The sequence below is a fragment of the Sarcophilus harrisii genome, chromosome 2, assembly GCF_902635505.1.
Source record: "Sarcophilus harrisii chromosome 2, mSarHar1.11, whole genome shotgun sequence".
Lineage (NCBI taxonomy): Eukaryota > Metazoa > Chordata > Mammalia > Dasyuromorphia > Dasyuridae > Sarcophilus > Sarcophilus harrisii.
In genome coordinates this window covers 391,993,320-392,020,519 of record NC_045427.1, presented here as the reverse complement: position 1 = coordinate 392,020,519, position 27,200 = coordinate 391,993,320, and the positions used below count along the sequence as shown (strand labels likewise).

Sequence of the window (27,200 nt, the reverse complement as noted above, 5' to 3'; positions counted from 1 at the left end):
TGAGTATCTGCATCCTTCCAATACCATTGCAATTTCTAGAGGTTCAGTCAGCTGACCCTTGAGATGTACAGGAGCCCCCAACCTTTAAAAATATGTCATTCTTAGAGTGCCTCCAGATAATGTTTGCAACAATTTGATATTGGGTTTATTTGGGGTACAATCTTGTTCTCCTGAGATGATGAGACACACATGCCATATGCTGAGTGCCTGGGCAAAGTAATAAAATACCCATGCTGCTGGGAGTACAACAAATCCCTCCATTTACCCATATTCTTGGATTGCACAGAGGTGTCTGGTTGACATTTTAGGTTTATGTACTTTTAAGTCAATTTTAAAGATAGGATAAAAGAGATAACTTGCTGTTTTATTGTTTACTTTTGGATGTTAATTTAGTGACTGGGGGAAAAATGAGGCTATTATGGGGAAAAATGACTTTGCATAACACATATGCAATAATGTTCATGACAAGAATGGATCTGCCTTGGAGCAGAATGCTGTGCAGTTGTTTCTTCAGTTCAAATGGAGAGCAATCACTGGGGAAGCACAGAGACCCAGGTGCTGGTTTCATCATTGACTCTGTGCTATGAGGCTTTATTTATTACTTGGCATGGAGTCTGGATATTTGTTTGGACATTAAATGGCAATAGAATATAAATATTACCTTCCTTAATATCTGCATTTCTTTTTATTTCCAGTCAAAATGACATCATGTCACACAAGTATTAAAAAAAAGGAAATTAAAACCTCAGAAATATGTTATGGCACCCAGAACACCATCCCTGGTGTTCAAGCCCCCACCCTCTTCCAATTTCCATTGCTTTTGGGAATAAGTATGCAATGAGTGAAGGAAGTGGGGAGTGAGAAGTATTAAAAATGAAACTTTGCAAAAAGAATAAACCAAGCAAGAATACATCTTTTTTCAACTTAGATTTTGCAAAGAAATCTCCTTGAAAAGAGTTTTCTTTATTTGATGCATTTGTGAAGTAGATTTAAAAAAATAAACCAAACGCAGAAAGACCACAATTCACATGCATGTTTGATTAGGATATATTCATTATTTGATATATCTAAATTGAATTTTGTAATTTTATGATTGCATTATTGCATAAAAGCAACTATTATTATTCTCAGAATATTCTCCGTATGTAGCATTGCCATGTGCTGTTGTGCAAGAAATATATTTGGCAATGTCTCTTCTGCATTAGAAACTCTTCTGACATTCAGTGAGTAAATATCCCACAAGGAAAAAGGCATGGTAAAAAGATTTAGTCTAAAGTAGAATGTTTTAGGTATATCTAGTAAAACCAAGTCCAAATAATTTATGAGGAATACCTTCTCCAGTAGTAAAATGATGTTAACTAATCTCCCCTCCCATTGACTTCTGCTTTCAATAATTTGAGCAATTAATTAGATACATCCCAAAATGATATCAAAATGGAGATACGATATAATCACCACTCTATGCATCTCATAAATCCCTAGCTAGTGATAAATGAAATATTCTTAAACTTCAGCAGTAAACTAAATTTCTTACATTAATCCATCCTCTTCTCAATGATTTTCCCCTTCCCTCTCATAGCTTTTCAGACTTTCTAACTTAGATCAGGATTGGAAAACCACATGGCAAGACTAGGTAGCCAACTTATCATACACATCCGTTGCTCTAATAACTACTCTCCCAACTAACAAAAATTCATCAACTACTTAGGTCACTGGAACAGTCTCAGAAAATATCTTTAATTGCATATAAGATCAAATTTACAATGAGGACCTTATTTCTTGACATTCACCTTCTTCTTTACTGTGAAAATTTATGGACAACTGTTAGCACTTGGTCCTTTGTTTCTTTCTTGTCTGAGTTCCCAATTGTCTATTGATAAAGTGGAAACATACTGGGATCCATACTTTCTTCCTATTGTACTGTTTACTTTCAATATTCAAATACCTGAATATTGGGTTTATTTAGATTTTTTAGAGTAGAGAGTATTAACTTCTTTTGGCCCTACACCACTTGGGCTTTGACAGTCTGGTAAAGATATACCCCTCCTCATAATATTGTTTCTTTATAAATAAAATAAATACACATAATTACAAAAGAAAAGAATTATATTGAAATACAGTTATTGAAGTATTTTTTTTAAAACTACCAAGTTCATGGACACCTCTGCCTTTGGTCCATGGTTATAAATCTCTGTCTATATCAAATTTTGAGGTCCCCTAGAATTCCTTCACTCCTGGTTGAATTTCAGTAGATTCCAGATGGATTCCAGAGACATTATGAAATTACATATTTTTATAATTTGCTAATTATATTATGACTAAAAGCTATGTTACTATTTATTTTTGCAAAACCTGTTGCTTCATGTGGAGAAGGGAATAACTTAATTTTGCTATAACTGCAGAAGGCTATACTAGGACCAATGGGTAGAATTTGCAAGATGACAGATCTTTGGGGCACTATAAGAATGACTTTTTTTTTTTTTAGCAATGAGAGCTGTTCAAAAATAAAATAAATGTAGGGAAGTAATAATTATCTCAATCACAGGCCTTCAAGCAAAGGTTGGATGACTGCTAAGTGGGAATGTGTTAGGGAACAGTTGGATTTGTGAACGCTAAGAAGCTATGACTACAGCTTTTGAATTGAGTGGGGGGCCTTTTTAGGTTCCTTTGTAATTCTTTGTTACGTATGGGTCAAATTTCTTTAAAAAGAACACCATTATAAATAATAAAAATTTCTAAATCTTTGTCAGTGGATGGTTCACTTATTTTAAGCAAAAATCAGTACAATCAGAGAATGTCAATTCATTTTAATGTGTTGTCTCGAGATTTGACCTCTTACTCTGATTTGCAATCCTAAGATACTGAGGAATTTTTTTTTTGTAATTTTATGTGCATAATTGGGGGAGATTTGGGTATGGATGGCAGGCAGTTTGTAGGTTAACATGGCAGAAAATATGAGCATAGAGCAAACATGAAGTTATGGAAAATAAATCAAAAGGCTTTGTCTTAAAATCTGAAATATTCCCTTTATATCATATTGTATGTTTCTCTATAGTATGTTTATTTTTCTTTGAATAATGATGTTAAAATGCATATAATTCAATTACTCTTTGCAGCAGCTGAATGAGTTTCCCCTAGTAAAATGTGCCTTAGACTTCCCCAAGCTATAAGTTCCATATGATATTTGAACAGGTTCTTTTAATTGCTGATATTAAGTGTCGATCATTCTGCTCTAAGTTGGCAGTCTGGCCAGAGAAACAAATTCCTCTCAAAGATATATCAGACAATCATCCAATTAACAACCAAAGGTTTGTTGACACAGTAGGAACTCATTATGGGAAATTAAAAAAAAAAAAGAAAAGAAAATCTCAATCATCCAGACTTTATTGGCTTCTTTTTAAAACAAGAATCTGAATTTTGAGAATCTTAAGATATTTTAGTTATTAAAATGATCATTTTAATTACTAAAACTGTTGTATTCATGGTTCAAATATTTTGCTAAAAATATAAGATGTATTTTGCTGGCAATTAGCTTTATAGTGGTGGAAACAGGAAAATAACCTACACCTGGGTGCTCATTTCCATCAAGCTTGTGTATTCCTTGATTAAATGCCTACGATTTTACGAGTAACAGCTTTGCTGCATAAAGAGCTCCATAGCTTTTTCTCTGCAAGTCTAATTTGAAAAAAAATCCTCCTCAAGGGTTTAGAAAGTAATTCATAAAATGGGAGGAATAATAAATATTGTGCCTTAACTCATACACTCTTATAGATAGACAGATTTGGTACACCTGGGTGTAATTTTAGTTAATTTCCACAAGAGACAGGTTGAAAGTTTACTGTTTGGAAGGTGGGAAAATGGCTAAATCTCATATTTGCAAAAATGATTACGTTATCTTAAATGAAAATGCTACTCTATTAACAATTTCAATAAGCATCACATTTTTAAAAAGTCTTTTTAATAAAAAGTTATCTGAAGTTCACTCCAACTTAAAATATATAAGTGAAGAAAAAGTACTTACTCTGATTTATGTGTCTTTTGGAGGTGTAATTATTGGCTTTTTACTCACCTATGTAAAACAATGTACTTTTGTAAATGGATTTCTGACCACTTTATGCTGCTTTTTTTTTTCTTTCTTTTTTTTTTTAACATAAAAAGTAAGCACTGTCAATCAAGGAATTTTAAGGTTTATTTCCTCTTTAGAAATGATTGATAGCCTTTTAGATTTACAAGTTGACAAGTTAAAGGGTTCTATTGGTATAATTATGTACTAAATTCACAGTCTTTCAATTTAAATGTCCTTTTAAAACCACAAGATTATCATACCTGTATTTTGAAAAGTGGGCCAGTCAGTTTGGGTTGGTATACAAATTGCTTCCATTAGCCTTGGGACCTATTTGAATTTAATACAGTTTTTAAAGTTGGTAGTACTTTCAATAGTACTTTTAAAATTTAGGTTAATGGAAATGCATTTTAAGTACAGCATATAGTAACTTGTTTTTAATGTATAGATAGATGTCAAGAATACAAATAGTGCCTCTATATTCAGCATGAAAAAACACCATGCTGATTGATTTGGTTATAATTTTAAAAGTTTTGTGAGAGGAAAAAAAAGAAATCATTTTTACTTTGTTGGGGGTATGATAAAGCAATGGAGCCTACACTCTCTCCTAGTCAAGGGGTTCAGTGTTTCAAGGAAAATCAAGGTGCAGATAATATAGTCCTATTCTTTGTCCACATGAATAATGGGAGAATCCAAGTGGGCTAGGTCAGCTTGATGTTCAAACTAGTTATGGGTAGACACCAAAATAAGTTGCTCTTTTAAGATGCAACCAGGGTGAATGTCTAGTCATTGGTATGGATAGAACAAAGCCCATTGTTCCATTTAGCAAGCCACTCTGAGTTTCTTAAGAATCAGCCTCCACTCAAAGAGACTATTAAACATTTTATATAATAAATAGAGGATTTAGAGGATATAAACTGTGGCTTTTAGCAAAAGTTGGATTTTTCCCCCTAAATGACAAAACCATAGCAAGCTTATGGTTCAAAAAATAATCTGTCCTTACAATGCATAAGAGAGCTTTATATATAATACTTTAACAATATCTAGCAACATGAATGATTCTTTTGCATTTGCCATATAGCTTCTAATCAAAAAGGACTTCTATAACCCAAGAATGTTGGGGAGAAAGGGTGCTAAGTATTTTATCAAATAATTCCTGCCAGGGATTTTGCAGATAAACAATTGTCTAATTCTAGCATTATTTACAAAGTCCCTACACTTGCAGAAATGCTATCATATATGCTGGAGCAGGTGGGGTTTAGTATCTGATTAAGCCAAATCCTCACATCTCACCTCAAACTGTCTTTGAACTCAGCCTTGATGCTAAGGGCTCATCTAAGATAAAAAGAGCCAGCCAGGATTTTTAGCTGCCATTGTTGTCCCCTCATTGTCAGTTCAGAAAACCAAGTGCTTTGTTTTCCTGCACATGCTCTAATTGTGATTTTTCTCTTGCAGCTCTCAATGAACCCACCATTGATTATGGTTTCCAGAGGTTACAGAAGGTTATTCCCCGGCACCCCGGTGACCCTGAGCGCTTGCCAAAGGTCAGAACACCTTCTCGTGTTTCGCTTATGATATGTCAGAATGTGGACTGTTCAAGGTGAAATTCACTGTTGATGTCAGTTTGTTCATAATAGCCAAGTAAGAAGTATTCAACATGCTTTTATTCTGTGCCAAGCATTATGTGCCACTTTATTGTGGTATACCAAAAAAATACGTTTTGACCTTTTACCAGGAGCTCACAATCTAATCACTGGATAAAGTAGAAAAACCTTTGCATAAGAATGAGCTAGAGACCAGAAATGACTATAAAATGTCAAGTCCAACATATTTTTACTGTTTTCTCATACTGTCCTGTCCTCCGGTCCACAAATAGTTATTGAGCATCAACTAAACAGCATCTGACACAATCACTGCCTTATGCAAAAGGGACATGGTATTCTTCCTTAAGAACTTTAAAATAAGTTTGTGCAGACGAGAAAAACATGGAAAAATACAATAGAAAACATGACAGTTCTGTATTAGACACTAATTGCTTTTGGTCTTCATATAAATTTTCAGTGATAGTATCTAATAGAGAGGGGTAAAAGGGCCAGTGCATATTCTCTCTTTGTCTACCTTAGCTTACATGTTTGAGGAGGTTAAACTAAGTGATTCTCAAGGAACATTCTAATTCCAAATTTATAAACATACACCAAGTCTATGACTTCAAAGGAAAGTTCCCACTACTAACCCGTGCAGAAATTAGATGTGAAATGCATCTTGTTAAAGTTAAATTAAGAAGTTTTCTTTCCATTTGTAGGGCACATCTAGAGATAAGTTATAACTTAGATATACAGGCACATTTTAGAGATAGATTTAAAAAATGAAATTGGAAGTATTCAATTACAGTTAATTCCCTTATTTTAGAAATCTTTCAAATGTGTCTATTCTATTCTGATGTTTTAATGCTTGCTGTTTTTAAGATTCATTGTCTCCCTTGAGTGCTGGACATCCTTGGTGAAAAGAACTCTAAAAGTCAGATACTTCCTCTGACCACCTAAAGAATATTGTCTTTTTAGAAGGCAGACTGTGCTTGTCTGGTGGCAAAGATCTGAACCCCCTAGCCTTCACACAGTATTATGGCATTCCTCTTGTCTTCTCCAACCTGAAGACATATTCTTTTTTTTTTCCTTTCAGAGACTCAGTTTTTTCACTTGGGTGGAACTCCTTAAAAACATTTTGCTTGAGAAAGTCCTAATTTTGATCTGTCAATTTAGTTATAGCTTTTCTTTTAAAAAGGTCTCCTCTTTTTATGATTCCTTCTCCCCTGACATTCTCAGTGAACAATTAAATAATTTAATTTATAGTTCTGCTCAGATTTTTTTTCCATTGCTCAGATATGCAGTGGGGACATTCATCTTTACTCTGTCTGGCCATAACGTGTTTCAGTGGATATCTTATGGGGAAAATTAAAATAACTTATATTAAATTATGGTGATCCAAAAGCTTTTATATTTGTCCCAGTGGTGAACCGCTAATCAAATGAAAACTGTATTTTAGGATCACAGATTCTGGGGCTATAAGGGTCCTCAAAGGCTATCTAATCCAGGATTACCATTTATTTACATTTCAGGAGAGGCTCTTGCCTGATAGTTATGAATTTTTTTTTTTTAGGTAGGGTCTAATGTCCACTCTAAGACTTTATTAGTTGGTCAGATTTAATTAAAATGGTATGGCTGCACTCAGAGATGATTAAGCTTCTGTAGGCTGAGATTGGATGGTGACACTAGTTTATGTAAATTATAGCTGTCATGGAATCACATGAATATACTCTAAAACCTCAGAATCAAGGACAGGATCTTTTACTTACTTTAAATTGCCTCCTCCTCTTCTTCCAAGCTAAATGGAAAATAATTGAGTTCACTGGTGAAAGTATGTGAAATCAATGAGAAGCACCTAGAATGGCTCTCCTTACTCCTAAATGAACATAAGGGCAGAAAAAAGGATTTTGAGCTTTGGATGTTGTGAATTATCTTTTAATAATTAAAAATGCCATTATGATGTGACTCTTGGTTTCTGTAATAGAATGCAGAATTTGTGCTCTTTTGCATTAAAGGTCCTAGAAATTCAGGTCAGGGCTTAAAGTTTTGAGCATAAAAATCAAGGGTAGACTGAATCTGCATATTTTACTTATGGGCACACTGCAGCTCATACAAGGCCTTTTAAATAGTCAAGCTTTTTTTTTTTTTTTAACAAGAGGCTATTCTTTTCTGCTTCCCCCCCAAAAAGATCGTTGACCTCTTACTATTGAGAGAAGGATAAATAATCAGGGAATGGAGCAATCATTAAGAATCTGGAAGGCTTCAAGAAGTTTATACCTTTACCCTATCATTTTTTGCTATAATGTTAAGAATGAATTCAACCTCTGCCTTCCAAAATAGGCACATTAATGTTAACTGTCAGTGTATGGAAAAACAAGTGTGCTTTAGTTGTTAGAAATAGATTTGAATAACTAAGATTTGTGGGAAAATTGTTTAGGGATCAGTGATAATAGAATCACCCCTGTTTTATTAAGGGAAAAGCTAAATTAAATGTCAGTACATCAAATCTCCATCATCAGTACTCATAGAATAATGAGTAAAATATTAAATTTGGAAATTAGAAGATTCTAATGGAGGTTCATAATCTACCTCAGACACTTATAATTTGGTAACCCAGGCAAGTCTCTCTTTGCTTCTTCATCTGAAATTAAGAAGGTTATATTCACAAATCTCTAAGGTTCTTTTCAGCTCCCAGTTATGATCCTATGTTCACTATTATAACATCTTTATGCAGTATTTTATACTATTTATCAAAAAGTTTCAAAGAAGGGTAGATATTATCATCCCCATCTTATAGATGAGAAAACTATAATTACTTTCTCATGCCAAAGGCCTAATTCCTTAGAAGTCATCCTAGCAAACATCTGTTCTACACATTCAAAGATTATATAATTATGCTAGGTCTTAGTAGAGTATATGATTGTACACACATACGAAGGAAAGGGTAGGACAGAGATTAGAAATTATACCAGTCATAATTTTTCATAAGGTGCTTCGACCAATCACCAAACGCCTACCTAGCATGAGGAGAAGAATATGTGACCAACTTCAGGGGGAACATTGGATATATTTCACTGTGGTGATGGTAGAGGTCTGGAGGGAAGGTTCTCAGAAACTGCAATGTCAGCACCTGAAGGATATGTGATGATCCCTTGCAATTTGGTGAGGAGATATCATTTCTCTCCAGCTCCCACCAATAAAGGCTTGCAGCATCCCTATGCTCTTTCAGGAAAGTAGTTTTGTAAATGAGTCTCTCAGCATTTGCACAAAAGTCCTGAGCTTAAGGATACCCTCAGCCCCGAAGTGGAATCTGTTAGTGGAGACTTGGGGAGAAGAGTAAGATTGTTACCTCCTTTCTCTCTCCTTGGCTGAATATCGGGCAGTTCCTTCAGCTTTCCTCTGCTAGGATGAGAACTTTGGAGTATCATCAGCTCCTCTCCTTTCTGACCCATTCCCTCTAGGCTTCACCCTACTTAACATAGTCTCATTATCTCTCTCTTATTTCACCACAGGGAGGGGTTGAGATGGGGGCTACCCTCCTCTAAGGAGGTTGTATGGGGAAGAATTCAACATGGTAAACATATTTCTTTCGAGGAGCAGTCACTCTTTTAAAGAAAATAAAGCAGTTTGAGGAAAAGTAACAAAGGCTGTATTTGTGTATTTTGCTTTATGGGGCTGAAAATATCTAGTAAATTGATCCTGTGGGAGTAATAAATACACATTACTTTATCTTGTACCTCATGTCCTATACCCCAGAGCCTTGATAGAACAACACCACTTAATAGACTTAAAAAAAGAGTAATTACAGTCATTGGTTGTGTGATTTTTCAGCCCTTCCAGCCCTGCCTGACCTTCTAATTTAGCTCACCGTATCTAACTAATGCATTTATATTCATCTTTTATGAAGCATGTGTAGTACAAAATTGACTTTACAGCCTTTAGCAAGCTGTCCTACCAGGTTTGAGGTTTGGTTAGTAGTAAGTAGAATAGTAGCTACCTATCTCTATATATGTATATATAGATAAAGCACATAGGTGGCTCAGTGCATTTTTATCCTTTAGGGAACATAAAAAGTATTTATTGCATTTTTTTTACTTTAAAGCTTTTATACATTTTAGCGTTATTTACAGCTAAACACAAAGGCAAAAGATGTGAGTGTTTTTTTAAATGATTACTGTTAATGTTTCTGCTTGTCAGAAGTGCTTAAATTTTCCTGCACTTTGTCTAAAAACTTAGTACCGTTGCCTTTTAAGAATAACACATTTTAAAAGATCTTGCAAGTCTGATTTGCAAACACCACTGACAGTTTATGATGAGCGACGATACAAAATTTGCAACATGTTTGTCATTTCTTTGCTCAATGTATTAAGGGAGTGGATTAAGAAAAAAGAAGAACTCAGTGGGAAAAAAAAATTAAAACAAAATAAAGAAAAAAATCATCAAAGAAAAAAAAATTCCACCCCCAAATCTTGAGCTAAAGAGCACACCAGAATATCTCATTCAGTCTTTCTCATGACTTCTACTCAGTTCACTCAGCCAGTAGAACACAATTGTTCTCTATGCATTTTTTCTCTCACCATATGGTCTCCTCATTACCATACACTAAGGGTCCATATGGGGAACTTGTGAAGTGAACTGTATTCATTTTAACTGCCAGATGAGCAGCCTTTTGCTTTGCAAGCTTAGCTTAAGTCATCTGCTGTCTTTATGTTGTTATGGCAACACAGTACCAATAAAAAATTCTAATCTACTGTAAGTGATCACAGTATTTTAAGTGGTTGCCTGTAACTGCCCTCAAAGCAATGGGGCTTGGTCTTTGGAAATGACAAAGGGTTACTGTCAGTTCCAGCAGGTGGCAGTAAAGGAACCATAGTCTTGATCCACAGAGAAGGGGAGATATGGATGTAGAGTTTGGGGTTTTGTGTTTTTTCCCCATGTCTGTTTGATGGGACAGGCGGGGTAATGGTTAGACAATGCGCTCATTCCACCATTCCATATAGCTATAGACTGATATTCTAGCTTTGGGAATAAAATGGAATAATGAAATGGAAGCCTAGAGAAATGAGAACATCCTCCCCTTCTTCTCCTGTGTTCCACAACCTCCAATAGCCACTAGGCTGATTTGCCTGAATTTCAAAATTAGTAATTTCAAATACCATTCTAATTAAGAGTACCTTAAAATAATGAAAGTAGACAGCAACATCCTTAAATATAAATCATTTTCACCTCCACAGGCCCCATGATACGTTGCATCTCTGGTCTCTCTATCTGTATTGAAAGTGAATGTTTATAGTCTCAGTTCATCAGTTCACATTAGCCTCATGCTGAATATTTAAACACAGAACAATTTGAACACACCATGAAGGAAGACAGTGACTGCACTTTCATTTGGAACAGCAAGGGCTCATCTAATAATAATTTAGTAAATCAGCCATTTAGTGGCTCAGTTGTACCCTGCATTGTGCCAAATATTATTCAGTTCGACTGTACACTTATAAAATTGAAATTCAGGCCGGAGTTACACAGAACTCCTTTGCTTAGTGAAGGAGATGAAACTGAAAGCCACCCTCCCTCAAGAGCATTGGTGCTTGGTGATTTATTACAAATGCAACATAGGGGTAAAATAAAACAGCTAGCGATATACAGGGTAGTCTAATTATTCTTTTATTGTTTTTATCTTCTATGCAAGAACTATCAGTGGTTCAGATTGGCAGTGACATTAGTGAAAACAAAAGCAAGAAAATCAGCAGAAGACCATGCCATTCACAATTTATGATGCTTATGGGTTCCAGGAAAGAATCAGATGCCCCTTAGATTAAAGAAGATGTAGGGCCCTGTTTTTTTTTTTCTTTAATTAGATAAGAATATTCAAACTTTCAACATAAGACACACATGAGTTCTACTCTAGAGAGATGAAGAACAAGGGAGAACATGTTTTATAAATATTTTCTATGTGAATCAAATTAACTTCCAAAAATGGTTAATCTTCTTTCTCCTATAAAAAGATAAAATTTGTATGGTTAAACATATTTTCCTCAGGCTGCCATATAACAGACAAATTCAGTGCCCAGTGGTAGTGATATGTTTGATTCAAGTGACTGTGGTATTTATTTCTTCTGTTCCCTGTAAATGTCCTCTTTTTTCATTTTGTCCTAAAATATCTAATTTTGAAAACCCTCCCCCCCACAGAGAGAACCACTTTTAAGCTACTGTGAATCTTCATTGAACTATGAGAATATAAATCTTAATTAAAACTCTAAGAACACATAATTTTACATATGAAACTTGACTCTTCCTCTTCCCTTCCTATTATTATTGAATTCTAGTGGTGGGATAATTTGAAAAATGGGGGATAGTTTGGAGATTACTCTTTGCTTTGATTTGGTTGTGAAAGCAGTGACAATCAGAAGATGAAGTCAGCAGTCCAATTATTAAAGCAATATAATTTTTCTACAGAAGTACTTTTTTGTTCTAGCATACATGAAAAAGAAGTATATAACATTCTGTATGTGGGAATATTTAATACAATTAATAATGATTTAGAAGCAATAATAAGGAGCATATGCAGAAGAAAATTCAGACTTTATAGATGTAAGAACAATAAAATACACCATTTGATAAAGCTATTCCCCATTTTTAGTTCAAGAAAGCAAAATTTAAAGAGCTCAGGGTAAGTGGTCTTCTTCACTCTTAGTTCACTATTTTAGGTTTGAACAACATAATAATTCAGTTGCTGACAGCTTTCATTCAAGTAGGTACCAAGTCCCAAAAGATAGATTGTGTGGAATTTGCAAGTTTATAAAAAATGGTCAGATATTTGAAAATCCAGAGGTATTGTGTGACAAAGTAGGAAAATCATTGAGTTGGGAATTCTAGTACTCAATCCCAATTTCTGTCTCAAACTCAGTGGAACCATAGATCTTTGGACTTCAAATTCTTCCTCTGTGAAATAAACAGTTTAGATTCAGTGATCTCTACAGTCTCTTACAATTTTGGTATCCTCTTGTTGAATCACATCTTGGATATAATAAAGCCTTGTGCATTCTATTTTTCTTTCATTGGAGATAAGTGGCTAAAAGAGACAAGATGTAAAAACATTCAAGACTGGGATGATGAACTTGAACAAAGAACCACAACTCACCGGATTCCTCCTTCTGATCTCAAGCAAACCTAGTACTTTTGTGTATATGTGTTTGTGTGGCATAGGGGAGGAATTTAGCTTAGATTTTCATTTTCCAATGATAACAATGCCATTTAGGAGACAATAGTAGAAGTACCATCCCCTAAAAAAAAGCCATTGTCATAATTCTTTTCAGGAGTATCTAGTTTTACAATCTATACTTAACTGTTGACATTTGAAAAGCCAACTCTTTTGGTAAAATGAATCAAGCCATAATGTTTCTTTTATGAGATCCCCTTACAGAAAGGAAAGGCTTGGCACCTCTTGGAGATCAAGACTGGTGATCCATCATAGTAAAGTCAGCTGTCCTAGCCAGCTTCTCAGAGGTCACTCGATCGAACCAGCAGCTCTTACAACTATATTATTGCTTACGGAACAGTAATTGAGGCACCACAGATAAAAATTACCTGGTCTAATAGGCAGTGAACAATTTTCACTCAATAAAATTATAAGCCAAATCATTCATTTCATAACACTCTGACTAATTTATTTGTTGACCTTTTAATATCCATAGCTCTTCAGTGGTATTAACTGCAACTCAGACAAAATCTCTTGTTCATTTTACTTTCATTGATTTTTTCCCCCCTTCCATTGAGGCAATAACAGTCTGTTTGAGAACAGCCTTTTCTTTCCTTGGTGAAAGTCAATCATGTAAGTTAGTAGCCTTATGTTGATATAGCTGCATTAGCTTACAACCTGCTCTAAGTATGATACAAAGCAATCTCATGCTGTCTTTGTAAGCAAGACTAAGCTTTTCAGATTGACTTGGTGAAGATTTCAGCCTACATTCATATTCCTGTGTGATGATACAATAATAGATGCAAGAAGAAAAAGGGCTGTTCATTTAAGCTGAACATAAAAGCAAAATGGAAAGCATAGAAAGCTTTTGAGGTTGTATCAATAGAAAATGTGGTCATTCAGCTTTTGGCTGTATTAATTTCTGTAAATTTCAGCTATTGGTATTTGGTAGGTTACTTCTCTTTTTAAACACATGGATAATCACCAATGTGCTGTATGGTAGTTACAACTTCCATAGAAGCTCCTAGTATAATAAAATACTATAAAATCTTTAGAATGTAGGGTTATAAACTATAATTGTTAACTCATTTGTCATTTTATGCCTTCCTAGAAATAACTGCTTGTTACCTGCATCTAATCTATGCTCCTCCTTTTCATTTCAATTTAGTTCAAAGTGGCCCTTAGTTATAATGAGAATGTCACTTTCAAGAGAAACACATTTAATTACAACCATCATGGAATGTAAGTGACTACTCAGTTATAGGGCTTATGAGAAGTGTTTAAAATCTGATACTGAGACATTTTCATGTTTGATAAGCTTTATTTTGAGCAGTTTAGATTATTAGAATAATGAATATTTGGGGAATTCCTCTCTTGACCACAAGTAAAGTGGCATTGAAGTGGCATTTTGATTATTTCTCATACATTTCTCATGGTACCGACTTTTACTATGAAAGAGTTCTATTCTGAAGTATAGCCAGAATATTGGATTTGAAATCATAAGAGCAGGGCTTTCCTACTAGCTTTGTCCTTAGTACTTATGAGACTCTGGGCAAATAATTTTTCTCTTTCTTAATTTTAATGTGCTGCCTTAGAAAATGGGGGTAGGGGAAGGGGGTTGTAGTGGTGGTGTTAAGGGATTTGGATGAAATAATGTAGTGATCAGAATACCTCCAACTCTAGAGACTATGACACTATGTGGATAAATAAGGCAAGGAAGAATGAATCTCATTTGGTTTAACAAATATTTTTGAATACCTATGGATAGATAGATAGATAGATATAGATATAGATATATACATAGACACACACACACACACACACACACACACACACATATATATATATATGAATGACTGACCCAAGTAGATTGTAGAGTGGATAGAGAACTGGATAGTCAAGGAGTTTTGAGTTCAAATTCTGCATTAATCATATGCATTGTTGGGCAATTTACTTAACCTTGAAGGGTTTAGAATCAATAGCTTCTAAGGTACTTTTTACTCTCTATAATCTTAGGAGATACCAAAAAAGGAAAAATATGTCATTCAGGGAAGAGTTGCTTTAGAACCGGGGAAAGACCCCTCAATTTAGAGTTGACACTGTACTATCCCTGAGTAAGACATTTAGTTCTTCTTGGACACAGTTTCCTCATTTGTAAAAAGAAAAGGTTGGGCTAGATGGCTTAGGAAGTCTTTTTCCAGTACTAAATTGATGATTATTGGCCTGGGGGACCTATTATAATATCATTCAGATATTCAAACACAAAGGGAAGGAAATCCATAGTCCAAACTCAACTTCCTGAAAGATAGCATCTATGCCAGGTTCACTATTTTATTCAGTTATGATATACAAAATGAATTGTTTGGAATCCCCAGGAATTATGTACAAAATGAAACACTAAAATGTTAAACTCTAAAATCTATTATATATCTATAACAAGGAAGTCCATACTCTCTAGCCCTGGGAATAAAGTAAAATGCTGATTTCTTTATCAGCAGAACAGAATAGGCTATTGGAATAGAATCAGAGTATCTAAATCAGAATTAATCCTCACCTCATTTTATATATGTGTGTATATACACACACACACATATAAAATGAAACAAATATTATATATATAAAATGAAACAAATATCTAATATGTACAAAATACTATGCTAAACAAGAGATACATTGATGCATCATTGCTTACATTTATAAATTGCTTTACAATTTATAAATATTTTCATCACAATTACTTATATCCACTTCACAGAATAGGAAACTGAAGCTAAGAAATATTAAGTAATCTCCCAATAATGTAGCTAAAAAATGTAACGTTAGGAAGAGATCTCATGTGTCCTGACTCCAGAGAAGTGTTCTTCCTAAAACATCACAATCCCTATATAACACAGACCCTAATCTCAATATGGGGAGCTAAGATAGGTATACCAAATATTAAACAAATTATATATCACAAAGAAGAACATAATAAGTAGATGCAAGAAGTACAGAGTAACACAAATCATCCTACTGTGTTAGTCTAGAAGCTTTTTTAAAGACAATATCTCATCAATATACAAAATTTTGAACATTTACCTCAAATATACAAATATGAGCCACTGTACTAAAAAGTCTGTACATTATAAAAGTTACACAAAATAGAAATTTAAAGGAATGAAGCAATATTCTAAAATAACATTTTCTTAAAATCACAAAATATTTTGCTGTCTAAAATTTTAATGATGATTTTTGTGAGATCAGTATGATTAATGTACTCTTTAAAAAACTGACATGAATACTTTACCATATAATGATTTGAAAGTCTAGTTCTAAGTAAATTTGTCTCAATATTCAGTTTCCATATTTGTCATACCTGAAACAGATATCTCACAGAAATACAAAAGATAGAAATGTTTTATAGGCTGTGCTCATTTTTCAGTTTTATCCTTAAGTTATATAGAAGATTTTTGTTGAATTGTGGCCAATAAACTTCTTTCTTTTGAAGTCAACTAGTTCTTCTCGAAAACTATTCAGATGTTTTTTCCATGTTTTTTTTAATACAAATTACTTTAAAACCCATTGAAACTCTTTATTTGGAAGCTTTTTAAAACAGAGTAGAAAATTCTGCTATCAATTCTTAATGTGTGTAGAGATGAGAATTTTTATATCTAACCCACTTACATTATTTTGAGCAATGCAGAGAGGAGAATAAAATATCTTTCCAGAAGGAGAAGGTAGTAAATAGTGTCAAATGATGCAGAGAGGCAAGAAAGATGAGGACTGAGTACATAACTTGAAGAGATCATTTGTAACTTTGAAGAGAAGAGTTTCAGCTGACTAAAGAATGGAAGCTAAGTATGAGATTATGACCTTGGAGATGGAAGGAAAACAGGGCTGTGGGCAAAAATAGGGAAGTTCAAAAGAAGCATGAGTTTGAAGAGAAAAATAATATAATGAAATCTGTAATGCTAATCACAAGCTATCCGTATATCCTCAACCAAGACAGTTCTTTCTATCCTACTAAGAAATGGAAAGGGCAGTCACTGTCCTGGAATGTAGAGCCTGCTCTTCCCCACTCAGGTATTGATTGTGCTGCTGCCACAAGTTGATCATGTGTATAGGTAAAATATTTCTTGTATACCTGTTGCTGGATTAAAGTTAATATAGCTACTATGAGGGATCAAGATGGACTACAAAGGGGAAAAGGTAGGGAATCTGCACAGCTCTGGGAGCCCTCATTGTTAATGGATTGGATAAAGAAAGTTGTATAACATGACCCCAAGGGATAACCAATCAGTGTGGAAAGAAGAGTGCACATCTTATCTCACCCATGATAGCCAGTCACAGAGAGGACTATCAAGAGCAAGGTATGATGTATACTCATCTTTTCATACTGGGATTATCACATAGTTCCAGCTTGAGACCACTGATCTAGGTAAAGCTACATGGATACTTGAGTTATGTTCTCAGCTGAATCTGAAGGATTATGTAATAATTATTATGAAAGACTTACTAGTTTTCACTTCTGTATGAAATCAGACCTAATCCTATCCATATTTTGGCCATTCTCAATGTTCAATTTGTGTTCTTTCCCAATAACTCCCAGAACTGTGACCTATCAAGCGAAAAAGAAGCTAGAAACTGTTCCTTCACCTTATGGTGGGATTCTCATTATCCAAATATCTGATTCTATAAAGCATATGCTATATATAAATGGAGCTGTTATTTATAGGTTGATTTATTTATCCTAAGAGAAAGGAAAAGGTTAAATATTTCTTTAGTGAATTTTTGAACTACCTAGACTGTGAATCCAGATAATCTTCAGGATTCAAAATACTGAACTAACTTTCTGAATAGTTTTATCTTTGAATATTTATATAATTTTTTATTCTGAACATATAAATTTGGATAATAAATACACACTAATTCTCGGCAAAATTGGTGTCAGTAATACAATAGACCCATTCACTTCTTGATATCCATATTTGCTTGCTTTATATTAGAAGGTAAATGGTCCATTGAGACTACAATAGATTACAATGGAATACTAGGAAGGACCAAATAGTTAATTTACAGTTTAGAACCAGGCATTTGTTTTCTATAATGGTTGTGGCTTTTTTTACTGTAAAAATTATTCAGGGGACCTAGAATATAGTTAATATGACTTGACATTCATGTAGAATAGCCTCTTCATGACAATGTTACTATAAGGATCAAATGAAATAACACAAGTAAAGCTCATTGGAATTCCTAAAACATTATATGATTGATAGCTATTTTAAGGTATTGTTATTATGAAAATAGCATATGGATGAAAAACACCTGCACCAGAAAAGATTAATTATATTAATAACAAAATCAAAATTTAAACATAAGCAGAAATGAACATTCATCCAAGAATGGCATATGGTACAATCATGGTGCTCAAAATTAAACATGTTGGGTTTATATTTCAAATTGAACCAAAATTTTGGGCCAAATGGAATAGAGCCAAAGTAAAGGTTTTTTGAATGAAAAAAATTAAATGGTTCTCTATGTGCAAACCATTTTGCTAAGTAATGATGATAAAAATAGAAAAATTGACAGTCACTTTTCTCAAGGAGTTTATACTCTGAGGAAAACAACATATTAAAGAGTATTCTACTATAGCGCAGATTGAAAGGACTGGACAACCCAAGAGATCAGAAGTGGAGTGGATAGCAAGACCCAATAATCATTAGGCTACACCAGAAGGTTAGAAGGTGCTACCATGTACTGTAGATCATAGAGGCAAAGTTTGGAGGACATTAAAGGGAGTAGTGAGCAGATATTAAATCATAGTAGACCTCCAGCTTATTGGAAGATATAGTTTTGCCCTCTGAGAAGATGTTTTGCACTTTATGTCAGTACTAAACAGTAAAATGCAAATTATATACTTTTTATTGTTCTCTAATTCTTTGATGCATGTTATTTATATCCCTAAGTTTATTATAAGTTTTTTGAAGAATTTACAATCACAAAGAACTTATTGAATGCCTCTCTTATCCTTAGCATCATGCTTGGCACTATAGAAAATAGAGAGAAATATGAGACATGATCTCTGCCTTCAAGGATGTTTCAGTCTAATTGGAAAGAGAAAACTAAAATATGTGGAAAAAGCAGTAATTTATATGAAAAAAAATATTATTGATTTCTATATATTTAATAACATAAAATGTACAATAGGAATCCAGAGGAAAAAGAAATTTTAATGCATTAGAATGTTTCATGCAGGAAGTGGTGCTTGACCTACACTTGGAAGTATGGGTGTATTCGTAATATCTGTAGCAAAGGGGGGAAACCATTCCATATAAAAGTGACAATATACATAAATAAATGCATTAATATTCCAAGTAAAATAAAAATGTCTGTTCATGATAAAAGGAGATTAGACTTATGAACAAAGACATTTGCCAGTGGAGAATAGTGAGAGATAAGATTGGAATAGGTATAGTCAGAGGATGTTTGAAAGCTTTTTTTCTCTTCTGTATAGCACTTAGCATAGTGCTAAGAGAATTAAATGCCTTTCAAGATACCCCTGTAGAATCTTACTGAATCATTTATGTCACTACTCACCAAGTCACAAAACAAAGAAGATAAAACTTAGTGAGACTATATATATATATATATATATATATATATATAGTCTAGATGATTTTTTATTTTTCATGTTAGAAACATATTTATAAGATAATTTACTATTACAAAGCACTTGAAACACATCAATGGATTCTTAGCTTTTCCACAAGAAAGGTAGTATAACTATTACTCCCATTTTACAGATGTGGGAGCTGAGTTTCAAAAGTTAAGTGATGTACTCAAAGTCATACCACTAGTTAAGGTATTCTATATGAATATCCTCTGCTTTTTCCATTATATCATGAACATTTAATGAAATTTAAAGACATAAAATATATTCTCATTAGAACAAATATTGATTCATAAATGACAGTGAATCACTTTAGTGTAAGACATTTTTCTTTGCTTGTGTGTGTGTGGAGAGAGAGAGAGAGAGAGAGAGAGAGAGAGAGAGAGAGGGAGGAAGGGAGTAGTGATTATTTTGGAGCAATTCTTTACTTTCATGCTTTAGATTACATTTCACAGAAAGATTTGGTTAAATTTTTTAAAAAGAGGAAACTTATCATGAAAAGTAAAATGCTATACAAATTAAATATTAGAGTTAGTCAAGTATTCTTTTCAGCTATTGAAATTGCAGATCAGTATAGAGGAGTTTTTATATCTTCCCTCTTAATGCCAAAAAATAAGAATTTAGGAACAATTTTAGAGACAAAAGACTATATGAGACACCTAGCTCTTCTCTTCTGGGAAATTTCTTTTCTAACATCTCAGACTCAATCATTTTCCAATGTGAAATTACAGATATTTTCAAATTACCATATAAAACTACAAAAAAATTACACTCATGACCATAGTAGAGATAGCATACAGTATCAATTTGATTTTAAAAGGCATACATCTTTTTTATTACCTGTCATTTTTATAATACCTTTTACAAATTTAATCAATACATTTTAACATTCTATATACTTTAAGTGCAATATACAATAAATATTCAAGTTTCATCTTAAACATGCTTTAGCCTTTAAATTGTTAAAACTGCAGTGCCCTTTCAATCTACTTACATAATGTCATAAAATATACATTTCAAGGTAAATGAAGTCAGCTACTTCAATTTAGTCCCTCAAACTGGTAGTAAATGAGAGGTTAACACTATGGTGCCAAACCCATTATTGAGTAAATTTAGCACCTTGGACAGCTCTGTAAAATCTTTATTGCTTTCCTGACCTGCTCGTCATGTTCTGTCTGTGTGTTCAGTGGCTCTCAGCTCTGATTGAAAGGCAATATATTAGATCCCGAACACAAACACGCTCGGGGGCTAGTTCACTGGGAGCGTAATGACATGGAGGTGAGAGCAATTTTCTGGTCATCGCAATCCAAGCACCTTGCAAGGTCCATTGCGCTAACTCATAGAAGGCTTAGGAGTGCCTCTCTCTTTCCTATAAGCTAGAAATAACTAATATCACCAGAATAACTTTGGTGAATCAGAGACCAATTTAGACTCTCCCTCAAATCCCAAAGTTAATATTTCAGTGAAGGATATCCTACCCATTTTAAAATATTATTTTAAGGTAGGCCTCTCAACAAGACTTATGTAGGCTCTCTCTGCTTAAGGCTGCTTGCTGGCTTCAGCTGATGCTCTGTTGATGACCTGGTTGTGTAATACGTATTGAATAGGAAATATGTTTTAAGCATCATGAACCAGCAAAAACTCCTAAAGTTAAGAACTTCAAGGGGGGAAAACCTTGAATTTTTCATGTTTAACTGATAAAGTTAAAGAACCAAAATTTCTAAAATAGTTAATTTTAATTTTTTGGTTATTAAAAATACCTTTCAGCAATGAAATTGTGACATTGGATAGCATCTTGGGCTCTGATAGTAGAATGCATTTCTTACTGTCATGCATATCAGAGCTAAGATGAACTTATCTCTTTCCTAGTTGTGGATTCAGTGTAGATAAGAGAAGAGTCATTGTTTAAGTTACTAGAATGTGATAGAATCCATTTTTATAAGTTCAAGTTCTAATGTATATACTATTGTATTTAGTCAAACCAAAAACATATTGTTTTTTTCTGAAGAGTAAAAGGAGAAATGTGTGTGTGTGTGTGTGTGTGTGTGTGTGTGTGTAAATTTCTGAAAGGCTAAATGCCATCATAAATATTTATTTGAAAAAAAAAATGTCCAGAGAGCTAAAAAACACAGATTTTAGAAAACAAACTAAATTCATGCTGTTTTATTTTAATCTTTCCTGGGAGCCAGATAAGGCAGCAGGCTTTGGGAGAGCTCTGTGAAAGCATCACAGACCACATTTGATATGAGGATAGAGTTTAGTGCATCCATAGCCATAGTGAATTATTAACCAGTGTGGTCAAATATCACAACAAAACAACAACAAGAAAAGAAAGGCAAATTCTCTGGTAAACTACATTTAATATTTAAAAAGTTTGTTTCAGATGTATTGATTCAAAACTCATTGATTATATGGTGCATTTCACTTCATGTGTAAAAAAAATAACTGAAATGTGTTTTGTGAAGAGGGCTGGAGCAGCTTAAGGCAAGCATAAATGTTTATTGAGAACTCCAAACCCCTCCATCTCATTTTTGAATTTAGGACATTATATATGTCATAAGTAGTTACTGCAGTATAACAACTATTTTATCTTATATTATAGAGAATTTAAAATTGGAAAAATGCTAATATGGATCTAAAAGCTTGTCATTTCAAGAGTTTTTCAAGGATTTTTGAAGAGCCTATGGTGACAGCGAAATGAATGCAATTATATCCCTATTTTCTGATCAGAGTCTACGATCTATGACAACTGAGAATCACGGCTCCTTTTCTGTGAAGAATATCTAGTGTGGAAAATATTTAAAGTTGCACTTTTTAAAAAAATTATACATACCCTAAACATCTTATTGTAAATTATTTTCAACGACTTTGTATACATTTGTGATTCTTTGCAAAGCATATAATTCTCAGTAAATTAATTTCTTTTATATTTGCTCTTTATGATTTATAGAGTGAATGGATTTTCAGGAGCTAGTTATAAAAATGTGTCCAAATCTTCAGAATATTTGGGCAGAGGGTAGATAGTAGTAATCATGTTGAATTATTAAAACAAACAAAAAGGACAGTTTCTATCTTGTTGCCAACACTTTTTTCCTCATGATTTTAAAATTTGGTTTCTTAAACACTTAAAAGCAGACAAGACTAGATTTGTCAATGGAGTACGAGGATAAAGCAAAACAAAACAGAAAATTCTGGAGATTTCCATAAGAAAGGTCATAAATGAGGGGAGTAAAAGATTGACGAAATTCTAGTAAAATTTTTATAAAATAAATGTAGCTCCAGCCTTGAAAACTGTTTTAAAGTGAGCCTGAGGGTTTGGAGATAGGAAAAATTATGCTTAAAACTCTTTGGAAAAGAGGAAGGATCACATTCCTTCATCCTGTGGATTGACTTCTGAGCACTCTTATATCATGGTTCTGACATACAAGAGAGAGAAACAAAAGTAGTTTAATGCTACATGTTTCCAGTAGCAGAAGATTGATTGGAAATCTCTTGAAAATGACCTGTCTGATAAGGTCACAGTTCCTGGAATAAGCAATTAAGTGCAAAATAAACACATCTTAGGGATTCATAACATGCACTGAATGGCATCGATTGTAGTAATCTAGTAAATGACCTCAGAATTGTATTCTGCAATAAACGTATGAGTGCTTTATCCTGCAGATGGCAGACAATTGACTGATGTATTTTATCTTGCAACCCCAATGAGGCTCACCTTTTGACTCGATTAAATGTATATGTGAAGAGGGATAAACTCGTGATTTAACACCATTCTGAAGGTCCTTCCCAAAGCAGTTCTGTTTGAGGACTTCCTTGGAAATGAGACTGGGGGGCTGTAACTGTATGAAAAGATTAAAGCAAAGTCCCTTCACTATTATCTTTGCTTCACTCAAAGGAATATATCTGTTTTTGTATTGGCAGGAAGTAATACTCAAACGAGCTGCTGATTTAGTGGAGGCTCTCTATGGTATGCCACACAATAACCAGGTAAGAATGTTTTGATTTTACAACATTAAATAGTCTGAGAATATAAAGCTTATTACCCTATTGAGAGGGAGGTAGAAAGAATATGAACAAGTTTAGAGATCATTTAATTCATATTACTGCATTGGATTATTCAATTATTCTTCTCTTTTTATAAATCTTTTATTGCTTTCCCTTATTATTTATTTTAGATAGAAAAAAACTTCTATGAAAAAGTGGAAAGTATTTCATATAAGTGAATGGAGTTATTTCAATGTAGTTCTTTTTCACTCCTATTTCTAAGAAAACTTGGGGATCTACACCCAAAGAAAGAACACTGGGATTTGAATGTAAACTGCTTGCATTTTTGTTTTTCTTCCCGGGTTATTTATACCTTCTGAATCCAATTCTCTCTGTGCAACAAGAGAACTGTTTGGTTCTGCACACATATATTGTATCTAAAATATACTGTAACCTATTTAAACATGTATAAAACTGCTTACCATCTAGGGGTGGGGGTGGAGGGAGAGAGGGGAAAAATCGGAACAGAAGTGAGTGCAAGGGATAATGTTGTAAAAAATTACCCTGGCATGGGTTCTGTCAATAAAAAGTTGTTAAAATAAATAAATTAAAAAAAAAAGAAAACTTGGGGACCATGGAAAAAGGGGCTGGCATTTTTGTCCTAAAAGGAATACTGACATTTGCTCAGTGTCATTTGCTTGTTTTGACCATTGTTTAGTCTACAGGAGACCCAGCTCTTCATGACTCTGGAGGGTTATAGTTTCTTCTTCATGCCTTTTAAATCAGTATGTAGCCCTGCCCCCAGAGGGATGAAGTGGTTTGGATGCCATTATCACAGACTGTGGTACCAACAATGCTGGATTTAGTGTCTGAAAATCTGATTGTAAGCTACCACTATTACTTGACATTGATATTTATACAATACTTTAAAGTTTTCAAGTATTTTATATACCTCATCTAATTTGAACCTCACAATGAATTTAGAAGATAGATTGTGTAGAGATTATCCTGAAAATACAGATTAAGAAACTCAAACTTTAAAAAAGTTTGTAAAGTCAGATGTTTTGCCTTTGGTTATATACCTGGAAGCATCAGAAGTGGGATCTGAACACAGGTTTTTCTGCCATGTCTAGAATTCTATGCACTATATTAATGCTGTCTCCACAAAATTATGTCAAGCATCAATAAGCAATACCTCGCCTGACCTAAACAGTAGCTAGCAATTACATTGCATTTTCATATGCTAATAAGCACCCTGGAGAGAGATACTACTATCACCTCTATTCTACAGGAGAAAAAAATAAGGCTGAGGCAAGTTAAATGAATTGCCCAGCATCACACAAGAATGTAAGTCAGGATTTGAAATCAGATCTTCCAAATTCTAAGCTCAGCACTCTGTGTTGCATTAGTTGTGTTTTGAGAACATGTTAGTTCTCACCAAAAGAAAGATAAATGCTACCATACTAGAAGAAAATAATTTGAACATTCATTTTATTTTTTAGGAAATCATACTGAAGAGGGCAGCTGATATTGCAGAGGCATTGTACAGTGTTCCTCGTAACCACAACCAGCTTCCTGCTCTTGCTAACACTTCTGTTCATGCTGGAATGATGGGAGTTAATTCATTCAGTGGACAACTGGCAGTGAATGTCTCAGAAGCCTCACAAGCCACCAATCAGGGTCAGGAAGATCTACTACCCCCATCCTATTTTCTCTACTTCCTCTCCCCCTTTCCTAATTATTCTTTCAAATAATATTTTCTCCATATGACATTCCCAGCTCCAATGTGAGTTATGTTATTTTATAACTTAGTATTTGGTTGTCACCACTACTGGTCAAGAACTAAGATTGTCATGGAAGTGTAAATTTTCTATCTATGTGTTTGACTGTCACATAAAAATATAGGTGACAGATGGCAAAGGAGGGCAGAATTAAAGTCCCAAAGGCCAAAGCACAGCATCAGTTCCTGCCAATGGAAGAGAAACCTGTTAGCTTCAGGGTACAACCCCTTAAACTGCAATTTATTTCCGTGGCAAAGTCATACTTTACAGAACTTGTGTTCTTAATTTCTTCTAAAGAAAGTATATATCCCAAGGATGTATCTTTTTCTTGTTTCCCATTTTAATCACAGAGCTAGTACACTAAAATCATGTAGGTGACTGTTGGCCCACTATCCACTGTGTTGCAGGGAAGAGTTGGAAAGGGAGAATAAGAAGAGATCTTCATTTTCTTATCTCACCCAAAGGTACCAACCTCTTAACTTCCTTATTCTGGATTGTCTCTACTCCCAGGTTTTACTCGAAATTCAAGCAGCGTATCACCACATGGGTATGTGCCTAGCACCACCCCACAACAGACCAACTATAACTCTGTTACCACAAGTATGAATGGATATGGCAATGCCGGAATGTCCAATTTAGGCGGATCCCCAACCTTCCTCAATGGCTCAGCTGCCAACTCTCCCTATGCCAGTAAGTAGTGTTGTTCTACATTTCTGCACGTTTTCATCAAATGGAAATGGAAACTCATTCTGCTACTCAATATTTAGTTTCTATTTTAGACCTCAGAAGCTCAAACTGGGTGCTACTCTTTGCTCCCAAGCCTGAAGGGTATGCAATTAAAGTCACCCATGATGTGAACCCTTACCGTCAAGATTCTTCAAAAACTAAAGCCAAATTTCCTTTTTTAAAAAATATGCTTTCCCTTGATTTTCTCTTTGTCTCTGATTTTTGTTTAAAATTGGTTTCACTTGAGAAGATGAATAAGAATTAAACAAAAAGAAAGAAATGTGAAATTTTCTTTCTTGTCCAGCTGGGTTCAGCTTCAGTGATTTCTAGACAAATAAATTATAGACCAAATGCATCTTTAGTTCTATATATCTTATTTAGAATTGAAGATTTTTAGTTCAGGTCTTTCATTTTACAGATTAGAAAACTGAGGTCTAAGTAACTTGCTCTAGATTGTGCAATTATTAAATGAAAAAGATTACATATGACTCCAAGTGCAGTGCCCTAGGCCACAACTTTCTAAATAAAATCACTATGCTTATACAATCTCAGGATAGTTGGAGAAATTTAAGAATACTATACTAAGTTTATGCTGCAGAGAGTATATTTTGATGTCAAAAGTCTTGCTAAAATACCTTAGCTTTGAAGTTGCATACAGAAGAAATGTTCATCCACCCTATCTATTTAGTAATGATGATTTGGATGTGTTTAAAATAATTTTCTTTTTCTTAAATTAAAAAAGTGATCTATATCTTTCTATATATATAAAGTTAATAATTAATCATAATTTGACAATGTCCAAGGGATATGAACAGGAAAGGAATGTAGGAAGGAAAGCTGCTGCTTTTTTTTTTTTTTAAGATTTCAAGAGAGAGAAGATATATCTTGTACTGCAAGAGCACTTTTTTCTATAGATTCTTAGATTCCACCCTTAGTGCAGTGAGGCTTTATAAGTATGGAACTTCTTAGTCCTTGAAACTAGTGGAAAAAACCTATTCCTAGAGCTATGTATACTAAAGAGTTACTAGTTGAGGTCAGCCTTCACTCCTCTTACTTTTTATTTTGATCCATCAGAAGGTTGTCCCTGGTAGACCTATCATTTCACTAATACCTAATCCATTCAATCAGAAAATGTTTCAATCATGACCTGAAAATTAAAAGGTGGCATTCTTAATTAAATCAATAAACTAATTGCTGTATAGTAGCAATTCAATTT

General features: G+C 33.9%; 1 protein-coding gene across 2 annotated transcripts in view; it reads left to right on the top strand.

Moving 5' to 3' along the window:
- EBF1 (EBF transcription factor 1) overlaps positions 1–27,200 on the top strand; it is a 447,106-nt gene that overhangs the window by 405,451 nt on the left and 14,455 nt on the right. For both annotated transcript variants that reach the window (XM_031953604.1, XM_031953605.1), the window contains exons 11-14: positions 5,519–5,607; positions 23,415–23,480; positions 24,980–25,157; positions 25,769–25,948. In XM_031953604.1, the coding sequence (XP_031809464.1) occupies positions 5,519–5,607; positions 23,415–23,480; positions 24,980–25,157; positions 25,769–25,948 (513 nt within the window). The remainder of the gene's footprint in view (positions 1–5,518; positions 5,608–23,414; positions 23,481–24,979; positions 25,158–25,768; positions 25,949–27,200) is intronic.